Raw genomic sequence first — 13,635 nt, forward strand, 5'->3', positions numbered from 1 at the left:
CAAAGTTTTCTGAAAAGCAGTAAATCACTAGACACTAGCTGGAGAAACCATCCCTGCCTGTTTGACAACTATCTATGGGCTTGCAGTTGCTGTTTCCCCATCTTGCCCTGCAGCTTAGCAAAGGAAAAGATACAAAGAATTTGGGATAACCAGATTTCACCATAGATGGATCCAGTTACTTGCATATGTACAAAGTCAGATGCACAAGTAACTGTGCAGGACACCAGCTAGGCTGATACCCTTCTCAGCTCATGACTGCACTCAAATTAATTTAAGGGAGGTCAGAAAAGAACCACAGCTCCTCAAAGGCAGCTGACAGTGCATTCAGTTCTCCTTCCTAGTGTTAAAAAAGCAGCTGACAAAAACTTTCTCATTTGAAGGCTACTGTAGAGTTAAAATTAGAACCACAATGTTGACATAGCAGGCAGTGATTATTCTTTCATTCAATATGTATCTCAGCTTCGCCATAAAAGGTACCATATCCACCAGGTCCCCAGAAAGCCATGAGCTGACCTGAAAGCAACCAAAATTAAGTGAATAAGACATTCTTATTCCACACTCATGAGCATCCCCCATCACCACTGACAGTGCTTTGTACCTCTGTCTCACAGCTCTGCCCACCTGAGGAGAATGTTGTGTTGGCATTGAGCATTGTGTTTCCTCTCTAATGGTTTGCTTTTGCATCCTGTGCACAACCGCTACTTAGCGCTGGGGACCAAAGACCTCAGACTCCTCAAGATGACCTGCCAGCACCCCAGTAGCCATGGGCTGTACTTGTACTCTTACTTCAGAGCACTGTACTACAGCTCCCAGTGAGTTCACAGCTCAGCCACTGTGGTAAAGCTCAGGACCAGCAGCTGCCCTGCCCCTGTACTGCCCAATGTCTCAGTTTTATCTTCTTTTCTCCACCTCTGCCTTACCGGAGAGGCCTCATACATGTCACATGCAGGAAGAAGCCACCTGGACTATTCTCTTAGCACATGAAGTTGAATGATTTTGGCAGGTAGGTAGAAGGATGCTGCAGCTCGTTGGTCTACTTGTAGAGTGAACCATCTCTTGTCCAAAATAAGGCTCTGTTCCCAGGTCCAGACTGAGATAAAGGAAGAAGCCGAGTCCCTACAGACAAACTGGAATAAGAGATTTCAGTTTCTTGAAAGGTGTTAAGATCTACCCTTACCAGCGACACCCTGCTTCTGATGCTGTATACAAGAGCTTCATACATGCCCTCCTGACCAGAGTCCTCTTCTCTGGAGGGTCTGTCTCCTACCTACATCACTTGCTTAAACTTGCTCTTGTTTTACAAAGAAAGTGAGCAGCCCTTACATCTACAGACAAAAATGGAAACTCATTCCTGTCGGAGTGCCTGCTGCTTAAAGAGTACTGAAGGAAATCACAACCAACCCCCCAAAAATAACCCTGCTTTGTCTTCAACAGGCTTCAGGTATGGTATCCCAAAAAGACAATATCTCCCTCACTCAACAGCTTTTCCAGAATAATGCATTCTTTTAACACACTTGGTAAGAGTGTAGAAACATCATTAGCTTTGGCCAGACAATGTTACAGCTTAATATCACGTATTTCTAATAACTAGAGAAGAGAAAGCCTGCAATGTTAGTATTTGCTTATGCTTCTATCTTCCTTCTAGATAAGGGAAGCCTGCTTTGATTGTGCTTACCCATAACAAATACTAATCAGAGTGTGGCAATTAAGGTCACATTTGATTAAAACAATGTTATTCCATCCAACAATATTGTTTTATGCCATTATCTGGAGAAGTGTACCATCTGGTACTGAAGCAGAAGGCCATTTGCTGTCTGTATGTGAAGAGCCAGGGCTGTCCCAGACTTTGATCCCAGGCTTAAAGCACAGCGTTTACTGTATATTTGCAAAATAATGTTGTAACAGACATATGATAGTCTGATTGCACAATTAAGAGCGCTTGCGCATTTAGTTACCAAAGCTTCTTATTAAAAATACATCTTAGAAGCTTTATTTTTTAAGTGAAAAAGACAGTTGTATTTCTTTCATTACGTCACACAGATGCTTTCTGAAGTTGCAGCATTATTTCCTATGCACAGTCAGCTGCATGACCACCCTGTTCTGAGCTAAATCAGTTTTCACACAGGGAACTGCTGGTCAGAAGAACCTATGCACTATATACAAAAAAATCTGAGCCGGAACTCACCATGATTAAAATGGCCCCATAAAGGGATTGTGGCTTGACTGATCTCACACACACTTGGCTACTGTCTGCCAAATGATCATTTACATTTAGAAACAAAACCAAACAACAACCAACACTTGTGCTTCCCAGCCCTGGTGCACCACAGAGCAGATGCAAGACACACCAAAGAAACGTTTTTGTGAGTGTCTTAAACTGTGGGGTTTTTTCCACTCATCAGATAAATCAGCGCAGAAGCGCATCCTCCTGACAGTAGCAGTGCTCTGGCTGCTCACCCATTGCCACTACTGGAGGAGCTGAAGTACCAGTTTTACGTTTTCTCAAGTGGATTTTATCATTCCCTCCAACCTGAGTCTGACCACATAAAAACTGCTTCATGTACATGATTAAGACATGCTGCAAGACTGCCTTTGTACTGCTATGTAGCCCATTCAGTGCAACTCCATGATGTCTTCAAGTGAAAGCAAAACCATTGCCAAGAGCAGCAAGAAGATTGCTAGCTCCTTCATCTCCCAGCAGTCACCCAAGTGAAGAATCCGTTCAGAAAGAAGCCCCAAAATGCACGACGGGTGCTGGAGAACAGCCATGGCAGGTACAGTCTGGCACCGCAATCTCAACACACAACAAAGTTCTACTTAGAAAGCAGTCAGTGAACAGAGAATATAGACAAGAACTATGCTGCGAGGTGAGGGGAATGGAAGAACAGGTCACAAGTGAGAGACACTATTCCTCTTGAAATGCAGAAAATTCAGAACTTATATCCAAGTGTACAAAAGTTTTCCACAGACAGCTGTTTTAGATTGGGCTTATTCTGGTTTCTGTTCTTTCTGTTCTGGATTCCTGGTATGAGACTTCAACTGCAGTATCCTGCTGCACTAAGGCAATGTCACTGGCTTAGATGCTTCCCATTTTTTTCCTGGGAGAGTAACAAGGCCATGATCTCATACGAAATCAAGCAGCCATTCACCATGCTCCAGATGACAAGTAAGCTCATACACAAGTTGTTACCAAAAACCCCACCGAATACAATATTGTTTATTTGCTTTCACAAACAGTCCCTCAGTACAGTACAGTAACCTCCACTGATCCTGTGTGCTCCTAAAATGGGGAGACTGTCATTGCTCAAGTCCAAAATGAACAGGGACATTTGCAGCTCACTGCACAAATGGGACAAGAAGTGGAATTCAGAACACAAACCACTTGCTCCTTATGCTTTGAACAAGCCATTTGTACTATAGAAATAAGTGTCTGGATTGCAACAGTTGAAGAGACTTTTATAGAAAGGTCTGTACAAGCAAGTCTCCAGTTCTACTGATGCTTTGCTCTTAAAGTTATAATGCCTTCCAATGCCACTAACTTGGAAGTTCGGGCTGCATTTCTAAACCTAGCTATTGCTGACAGTGTCCCATGTTCCTGACACGTTAGAGCTTGTAACTGCAAGGACATGGTACCAAGCTCTGCACTCCAGATACTTCCTGAGCTGCATAGAAATGTTTCAAGTTTGTTTCTTTGGCTTCAACACTTACAAGCACAGGTCCTGCACCTGGCAAAGAAGAGGAAGAACACTGTTTCAATGTTAGAATGCAATTCAAATCTGATACCTTAAAAAGCAGTGAGCAACTTACAAAGCAGTTTCAGGTGTCCCAGTTTATTTTTGCTCTTGGTAATTACTTGTGAAAGCAAAATGACCAAATACAAGCTCCCATCCATTCCTTGTACCCAACCCACAGCGTGCACCAAACCTTGCCAGCACAGACATTATGCTAAATATGTTAAAAAACTTTCACTAAGCTCTGACCCTCTAGAAGAATTCGTCGTCTTTTAGGCAGAAAGAACACATCCTATATATAGGTTACACCGACTTGTACTCTAGAGAGACGGAAGAGATTGGCTCTGATAGATGTGGTGCTAATCATTTTTAATGTCTCAGAAGATATTGCAGCCTGGCTATTTTGGGACACCTTTTCACATTATGAGATTCAGTTTCCTTACCCATTTAATCAGAAAAACCCTTTGGAATTCACTTTGAAGTGCACTGCCTCACTAGATGCTGACATTAGTTTCCATCTGAAAAAAACCCCAAAACCTAAAAGCATCATTGTTAACACCTGATTTTTAAATACTTTCTGAAGTGTCTGCAAACTGTTTGTGCTGAGTTTAAAAACCTAAGAAAACTCATAGCCACTTAAAAGAAAGCAAAATTCACACCATTACCTGAATTCAGCACCGAAGCACTGCTGCATGGAAATCATAAACACAGAAGTGTCTCATTCAAGTAAGTCACTCTAATGAAGGTGCACCACTGCAGTACTCATTACTGTGATAGTGGTGAGGCACCGGAAGAGGCTGTCTGAAGAAGCTGTGGCTGCCCCATCCCTCACAGTGTTCAGGGCCAGGTTGGATGGGGCTTGGAGCAACCTGGTCTAGTAGAAAGTGTCCTTGCCTGTGGCAGGGGGTTGGAACTGAATGAGCTTTAGGTCCCTTCCAACATATACAATTTACCTTTTTTATCCCCCTCCGAGCATCGTACCACAGTATCTGTGCTTCGGCAAGATGGACAATTCCAGCTAGCTGGATTTTGTGCGACTTGGACAAGTTGAAAAGGCTGATACAGGCAATCTTTTTTTTTTTTTTAAAACAAAATAAGATGGATTTTACTAGCACCAATGGCAGGAAATGGATTAGCTAAAAGCTACAGTTTGGATGAAGACTCCTGGAGGTCCTTCCTGTTATGAACACAATAAATTCCATGTAAATTAGTCATTTCATGACTTTCACCTACAAAATCCAGCCATCTTGCATGAAAAAACCCCCCACCTTAAAATTTTGCCATTGATGATGCAGAGCCTTTAAGATCTATCTGTTTAAACAAGTAATGCACATTACATTATGGTACCCCATGGACAAGACCAAATAGAAACTAGAACATGGCTAGATGCAATAGGACCCAGATCTGTGACCTGTAAATTCACAGCATCAGAAGTGGTTTTATTCTCCAAACTTGGCCTAGTTACATTTACTTTTGTTTCCCAGCATTGTCACTTCTTGCTAGGAAAGAAGACTTGTGCAGAGCTGTGCACTTTGCCTGCCCTGAGAGGTCACGGTACGAACAAGCAGCCAGATCTGACTGAAGTAGCTGTCAGACTGCAGAACAGATGAACAAGAACAGGGACAGCTGCAGTATGGTACCAACAGCCAGAAGAATGCTCCCTCCCAGGGCCTCTGATGCTCTTTGTCTCTGCAAGGGTGTGGATGGGCACAGGACCTTTCTCTTCCTCTCCAGCTACACAGCACAGCAGTGCTTTGGCTCCAGGCACTAAAGTGAAGCTTCAGTAGCAAGGAGGGTAAAGCAGGAGCTTCCCTGGCACCAACCATGGTGCCTACACAGTCTGGAATGGAGAGCTCAGCATTGCCCATTCTCCTCCCCATACCCAACTTACAAGGCTGCAATCAAGCCAATACTCCACCCTGATGTGCGAAGTTTGCTGGTTTTATTGTTCTTTACTTCCACTTAAATTTACATTCTGGTACCTACTCATGACTTCATCTTTAGAAACGTTGCTCTTAAACTGCCCTTGTTTCAACTCAAAAGGTACAGAAAAAAATTTATCCTTAACTGCATATAAAAACCCCACCAGAATGGAAACAGAGCTGCAAGTCAGTCGATGCTTCTCTCCTAATCAAGCAGTATGCAAACAGGGAAAAAACCCTGAAGAATTAGTTTGAATGCTAGTGTAAGTTCTGTCTAAATTTCAGCTGTGTATGTAAGCAAGCAGTGAGTCAATGTTGGGAAAAGATAGGAGGGGTTATACATTCATGAGACAATTCCTGCAATACAGCTTTCTGTTACTGCAGAATCACAAACTGGCTGAGAATTCTGACTGCTGTGAAATACTCAAATCACATGATATCTATTGTGCAATGTGTGGAAAAGGTAGCAAATGGAGACAAAACACAGCCAAGGTCCCAAAGGAAAAGAAGGCTCTTCAGCCATTGCTAGACCACTCAGATTGCCTAACAACAAGAGCTGGGGAAGAGTCCATCCTATTTTAAAATCAAACAACAAAAAAGCTACAGTCCCAAGCACTTCAGTTACTCAGGACAATGCAGGTAGCGCACTGTCTGACACAGAGCTGAAGCCATTAGAAAAAACTGTGGTTTCTTACTGGGATATGGCCAACTTGAATTTGGCCAGTGTGGTTGGTATGGGTTAGGAGGTCTCCAGATGCTCCATCAACGGAGGGAACTGTTGGTATAGATCTAGAACAATCTAGACCCCAAGGGGATTCTGACTTCCCTTGCTAGAAACATCCTCTGGGAAGAACAGCAGAATGTCAGCCTCTGCAAGGTACAAAACAGCAACAAAGGTTTAGCAAGTTCCTCAAGCTGCTTCCAATTGCTGACATCCCACAGAGGCCTTCAGTTACGTGCGGCACAGCAAGAAAGGCTACACAGATCATGAGAGACCACAGCATGGGGATACACAAATCCTGCAGCAGAGAGCTCCTGCCCCATGAGGTTTAACTGGCTTTCTCACTGCAGATAACTGTGCCTGAAGAAAACAAGCTCGGTGAAAGCAGAGCAGTGCACTTCTCATATTTACTTATCCTGGATAAATGAGAGAAAAGGAGATGTAAAGCTAGAACTTAAATCTGCTGAGAGATACTGCATGAGAAGCCCCATACACAAGGCTTACCCTGCAGGACCTCTTTCTCTGCCTGCCACAGAGAAAACTAAAGATTAACCTCTCCAAGCCTGGGAAGCTACTTCTCCCCTAAGCTTCAGCTTTATGACATGTTGAGTTTTAAAGGAGCTAGTAGAAGCCATAAACATAATGCATAATGATTTGTCAAGTGTTTGGGAGAGATATGAGGGGGAAGTAATACAGCTTGTAGCAACATAAAGAGAGAAACTTCCTTTTTTGGAGGAAAGTAATTCCACTGCATTGGCAAATTCCTGATCTATGTAATATGATGGCAGTTTGGAAGTACGCAACTGCTGACCAGTTCTGGATGCCTGTCCTGACCAGTAAAAAGTAAATAAAAGTGCACTACAGCACTACAGTTTCAGTGTTGATGGCTTGTGGTGTGGTACTTCCTAACTCACTAGAACACAGCCCAGCTCACCACAGGCACAGCAGAAAGGAGCAAAGAGCACTAGGTTTTCAACAGCAACCAGGTCAGAGCAGCAAGAGGGAATTCTGTACTTCATGTGATGCCAGTAAAACACTTACAGGGTTGCGAACTTCATCTGTTGAATGACTAACAGCCCACCAGTCAGATGTCCATTCCCAGGCATTCCCTACAATGTTGTACAAGCCATATCCATTGGGAGGAAACGCAGTGACCTACATGAGACAGGGAACACAGTGCCAGTTCTGTAACCACTCAATATGAAATACTGTTTTTAACTCTGATCACCAGTCTGCTGAAGGTGCATTTGTCTTTAATAGGAGCTTCTGCCTTCATACCTCAAAAGCAGACACCAAATCAGTAGTGCAGAACTGTAACATTTTTACATAATTCATTTAAATAAAACAGAAAGAAAGAATGAATCATTATCACTCTCTACATTCTCAGTGTCACATTTCCACTATGGCACACAGCAGCTTCTCGTTGCCTCTAAATAGAGAGGCACTGTTTGACCAGCTGACACAGACCGGAACATAGCTTTACTGATCTGACCTCCATGCCCATGCTTACAACTTCCAGATTCCGCTTTCCATAAACAAAAAGCAAGGGTAGCTGTCACCTCATGCGTATGCAGACTTCTCTATTGATAAAGATTTTGGACTTACTTCAACTACCATTTAATACTTCATTCACATTCTTGACTGCCTTTAAAATCCCACTCCATTGTTTGCCATACCAGACAGACTCAACCTTTCCAAAATAGGAAGTTTAATTTCTTTTAAACTGTTGATGATTTTTTGTGCCTTGAGAGCAACTACCCAAAAAAAGAGGGTTCAAAGACTTGCCAAGCCAAAAGTACAAGCAGAAAGTATTTGTTTCTGACTATAAACTGTCTGGAAAAAGGGAAAAGAGGTCAGTTTGAGAGGAGCTAAAAGTTAAAATGAAAGTAATCTTTACTTTCAATTAGTTTTTAAAAAGTGTCCCTTGATAATACTCAAGCCTACAGTGAAATACACTGGTGAAAGAGCACAGACAGCCATAGTTCATAGTGTTGAACACAGACCTTAATTTTAGGAAGACTAAGTTCATTTCCATGTGATTAATTCACTGAGACACACTTACAGGGGCAGTTCCTTTGTATCCATCTTCTGCAGTATTGTTAGTTGGGAAGGTTCCCTGCCAGATATTGGCATAATGTTGACCTTTTGGCTGAAGCTTGTTGCCCCATGGGAAAAGCCTATCAAAAGACATACAGCAGAACAGCTGTCACATACTCTTTTGTCTTTAAATAAAATAAAAAGGGCTCTACAATGACAACTTATACACAAAGGAGGGAAAGGCAGTGCTGCCCTGGGCAGTATGCAGCCCAGGACACAGGATGGAGAAGACATAAGACTGTTATTCACTTTGTCTTCCTGTCTCCCCAACCCATAGTCAGGTAAAAGGGGGCTCCTGTGGTCCTAGAGCTGCTGTGCAGTGATGTCATTATTTACTTCTGTAGCTTTTTGCAACTTATTAGGCTGTGGCACCTTTCATGTCCTGCAACAGCCACAGTCCCGTGTCTTCAGCCTTCTGTCACATCGCTCCTCTCTTGGGCTCTCTATATTCTCCTCCCATTGCAGAATTCAGATTACAACATACCATTTAGGTATTTAGGGAAATTCACTTACCAAAAGGAATCTGTTCAGGGGAAGTCTGTTATACTTACCACAGCTGTGCATACTACACAAGAAAAAGACATTGAGGGTAGTAAGAACCCACACAACTCTTCCTGATCTAGTAAATACCAGTTTTAAACATTTATCAGGGACATATTTGTGAGAGGTACCTATTTTCCAGGCCCCCTCGACAGCTGTATTCCCATTCAGCCTCAGTTGGTAACCGCTTCCCTGCCCATGTGCAGAATGCCACAGCATCATTCCAGGAAACATGAAGAACTGGATGATCCATTCTAGGGAGCAAAACAAACAGGACAAGATCATCAGCAGAAATAGGCAATCTCACAGCTATACAGCACAAACACCTTCTGAAACTGGTTAAGAGATGGCTACAAAGAACTGTGAATGAGTGAGGCTCACTGTCAGTCTGGTGACGAAGTTCACAGTTCAGTTACAACTGGAGAAGGTGTTAGATTACTTCTACAGAAAAGCTATTTAAAGGAAGACATCAAGATGCTGGAAGGGAAATGCAGCCATCAGAGAAAAACAAGTAAGAGAAAGAGATTAACTTCTGTTTGTCTCATCATGCATTTACATGCAGCTCTCTACAGTTGACTTTTGCAAGCTTGTGCTTTCTCATGGTCTCACCTCAGAAACCTGCTGCACCCAGGAGCTAGCAAAGAACTATCAATACACTGGCTTTTGTGGAAACATAGGTGCTCAGAGCCTCAAAGGAAGACAGCACAAGCCTGCATCATTGCTACTCCTTGCCAGGCTAATTTAACAATACCTTAACAAGAAGCCAGGATTCTCAATAAAGAAATTTACATTGCAATGTAATGGTGAAGGCTCTTCACTTTCCTGTGTGCTATTCTCTTTGCTGCAGGTTGTGGGGCTTTTGAGGGAGAAGTGCGATGAGAAAGAGTCCTTACTCTCAGCTACACCACCTTTTGCAGCACTCAGTCCAGGAAACAGGGAACTGCAGAAATTTACCAAGAAAGTATTTTTCTTTGGGTGTTTGAAGCAGTGCTTGGCTTACACAAAAGCTCCCACCTTTCCTTTGGTTTGGATCCAGGATTGCCCTTACAATCCTGATCTCCTTTTCCAGAAAAAGACAGAAAAAAATGCCAGGTCATTCTTGTCACAAGGATCCAAGCCTGTAATAGACCAAGATACTTCAAAAGCTGAAGGTACAGGTCCAAAGACAGACACAGAGGACTTCCCATTAACTTGTTTAACAAGCCAGCATTGGTCCTTTACATTACTTTCACATGGCAAGCTCACTAGTGGTTGCACCAGGCTAGGTTTGAACCATACTTCTACAAGACCAGATTTACATGGCAGGTTTCCAGCTCCTATCTGCTGACTGTGGCCTGAATTTCTGTCTCCCCCTAACAGTGCCTCCTGATATTATCTCTATTTTTGCCTCAGATAATTCTTTCATTGCCCTTGGAGAACAGACAACGGACTCATTACTAAGCAGTTCAGCCATCAGAGATGTTACACTAACATAGCCCTGTCCTTAGAGGACTCAAAAACATGCCACCATCTACTAGATCTAGGCTAGAGTCTGACTTCATTTCAAACAGCAGTTTTGGAACTTTATCTAGTTGATTAAGGCAGCTAGTGCCAACCTGACTAGTGAAAGCAAGAGCTGCAATGTAAGAGGTCCCAAATGAAGATGGTCACATCCGGGTAAGTACAGAGTAACACAGTCAACGGAACAACGGCCTTTGACATGTGCAACCCAGGGCTAGTTCTGCAGTATCCATAAAAAAAATCACCCAAGAATAATGAAACTTCTTGATTTTCTAGGCATAAAATCCATTCCACTTCCAAATGGAAAGAGACTGCATAAAGACATGGGTCAGCAAGTTGCAGGGTTCATGCCAGCAAATCATGGCACTAACTACAGGCTATTAAGTACAGTTTTACAAATTATTTATGACTTCTAGATAAAGACATAACTGATTTCCCACAACAATCACCACACAAAGCATACAATAAAAAGCACAAGGCTTTCCAGTCTTCTGCTGCCAGAGAGAGGCCTCCAAATCCCAGATGGAGGACACACTACACTAGAGCATGCATGCAGCTAGTATTTAGTCTTCCTCTCCAAGACCAGATCTACACTGAATGCTCTAAAGTTCCTGACCCTCTGAAGATGCACTCTGCTTCACTGCTGCTATAGAAACATGAGTAGAAAACACACTGAAGCACATTTCTGTATGGTCTCTTTTCCCTCAGGTGCAAAGTGTGGACTTCTTCAAATACTACTACATCATCAACCATATGACCTCTTAGTATCACATGCAACACACTAGAACATGGGAAAACAGTCACAAAAGCAGCAGCAAATGGGCAACTACTTAAAACCCCTTTCTTGCATCCCCATTCCTGGAGTAAGTGTACAGGTATATTTACAAGCACTGTGTATGAGAACTGAATGGGCACTTACAAGCTTACCTGTTGGAGATAAAAGAGTCAGGACCTTCTGGGTGCTTCCAGTTGGCTCCCTTCACAGGCAACCACCAAGGAGCAGCTGCAACCTAAAAATGGACAAAGACAGGGAAGAAAAGACTTTAATTCCCATCTAAAGGCTATTCTGAAATACCACCATGTGACAACAGGCTACAAAGCTTTCACTCACAGCTCATGGCTCTGCTGCCGCAAACTGACCTATTATGTTCCAAATCATCTCTAATAAAACAAGATGATCATTTGACCCACATTCCCAGGGAATACCACAGGGTATGGAACAGCAGGAAAAAAACACCACCCATAAAACAAGTGAGAGGAAGACCAAATCCCGAGTGTATTTTAACCAAGTGCTGCCCTTTGGCTGTCTCCTTCCCTGTTTTCTCACCTGCAGGTCTGATGAAAGGCACAGTTCATTCTCTTTGAAGGCACAGCCTTCAGCTACTACCTGCGATGGAGCATGCTGTCCTCTCAGAAATTCTCAGTTCTTGACCTCTGAAAACACATGCCAAGAACACTCAGAGGGTGGTGGTTGGAAGAGGTCAGCTGGAATGTTACAGTTCCATCCTTTCACAACAGTATGCCCACGGTACAGTGAAACCAGCTAACCTCCTGGCTGCTTCCAGTCTGACACACTATGCAGAGATGATGGAAAAAAGAGACAGTTCGGGCTTAAAGAGAATTTTCTTCCCAATTATTTGCTCCATAGACTGAGTGTTTTGGAATAACTAAAACAAAACCCTGATGATGTCCTTTAACTACGGTCAAAGCACACATCTTGCAACACATTTGCTTTCCAGTTCATTAACAAGGTAAGCTGATTTTAAACTATTTGCTATCAGCTTCCAGAAGGTGGAGACAGAAGAGCCACAGAAGTTGAGTGAAACTGCCTTTTTTTTTCCAGTTGGTTTGCTGAGCAACATTAAGTAGACAAAATACTCGGTAACAATGCAGACATCAAGTACTTCTCCCTAACCAAAAGTCTCGAATTCAGCTCTGCAATGCCAAGGAATTATTCCTGGAATATATTCATTCAGGATTGCTTCCATTAAGCTTACTTCAAAGCTGAGAAGGTCAGTGTGCAGCACATTTAGCTATTCTATTCTGATTCACATTCACTTAGAAATACTTATCTTAATGATAACAGGTCCTTTCAGAAAGCTGAAGCTAAAAAGAACACTTATGTCAACCATCAATAGCGGTTTTATTGCAACAGCTTGAGTGCTTGCTGCCAAAATACTCCTATTACAGAGATGACTTCCATAATGGACAAAAATCAAAGTAAATAAGCCTCCAATGTTTTAAAGAGTGCAGCAACCTACCAGCTGCTTAGCCCCAGACTTAGGAGATCCAGATGCTCCTCTAATAGGGACCTAAAGAATAACCTTCAGCAACTTCTATCCACGCTACTGCCCCTCACCTTTCCCCACTCAAGAGATGGCAAAAGGAATCATAGAATATTTCTCTTCATCACACCGCTAAACCAACTTTGTAATGTGTTATATATACAGATAGGAATTGTGCCAAGAGCGTTATCCTTTAACTCACCAAATCCTCTGCAGGGTAAAAAGTAAAAGTCACTGAAAACTGGTACTCAGGAGACAGAGCGCCAGTCCAGTCAAACAAATCTAACTGCAACTTCTAGGAGGAAGCTGCATCCTCCACCAGTGAAGAGCATTTAACAAGTAACTAAATGTGCATGAGAGAGAAAATTATCTATGACATAAATTGGTAAGAAAAAAATCTGGTCCAAACACATCAGATCCTTCATTTGAATGTTTCGGTACGAAAATAAACTGAAGTGCTGCTAATACACAAAGACATGTTATTTTTAAAGCATCTGACCAGTCTATGCTGTAACAGCTCCCATGACAGCTTTTTACTGTTCTCCCATCATCATACACAGATTTTGCCTACGGCATACATATAGGCACCTTACCTAAAAGGTCAATAGTAATCCTGGACTAAAGCTGCAGGGTTGCTGGCTTAAGCTCAGCTAGTACCCCACAGCTCTTTACAAGCTCTAGGCAAGAACACGGGAATCCCTTAACATGCTGGAGGGCTCTGGTCCAGGCTGGGAAGCCATCCACATACACATCTTTGACACTCTCTCTTCCAAAGAAAGTGAAGAAAAGACATCAATGCTAAGTACAAAAGAAATAAAGATGCTCTTGCACCTTGCTGG

At 42.7% G+C, this 13,635-nt stretch overlaps 1 protein-coding gene across 1 annotated transcript in view; it reads right to left on the reverse strand.

The window, feature by feature from the left end:
• The window catches only part of SUMF1 (sulfatase modifying factor 1), a 36,534-nt gene that overhangs the window by 5,501 nt on the left and 17,398 nt on the right, over positions 1-13,635 (reverse strand). Inside the window, exons 4-7 of the mRNA XM_080625344.1 lie at positions 11,439-11,521; positions 9,143-9,265; positions 8,437-8,551; positions 7,416-7,529 (exon numbers count right to left, since the gene is read on the reverse strand). Of these exons, the coding sequence (XP_080481470.1) occupies positions 7,416-7,529; positions 8,437-8,551; positions 9,143-9,265; positions 11,439-11,521 (435 nt within the window). The remainder of the gene's footprint in view (positions 1-7,415; positions 7,530-8,436; positions 8,552-9,142; positions 9,266-11,438; positions 11,522-13,635) is intronic.

Source organism: Psittacula echo (assembly GCF_963264785.1).
Source record: "Psittacula echo genome assembly, chromosome: 9".
Classification (NCBI taxonomy): domain Eukaryota; kingdom Metazoa; phylum Chordata; class Aves; order Psittaciformes; family Psittacidae; genus Psittacula; species Psittacula echo.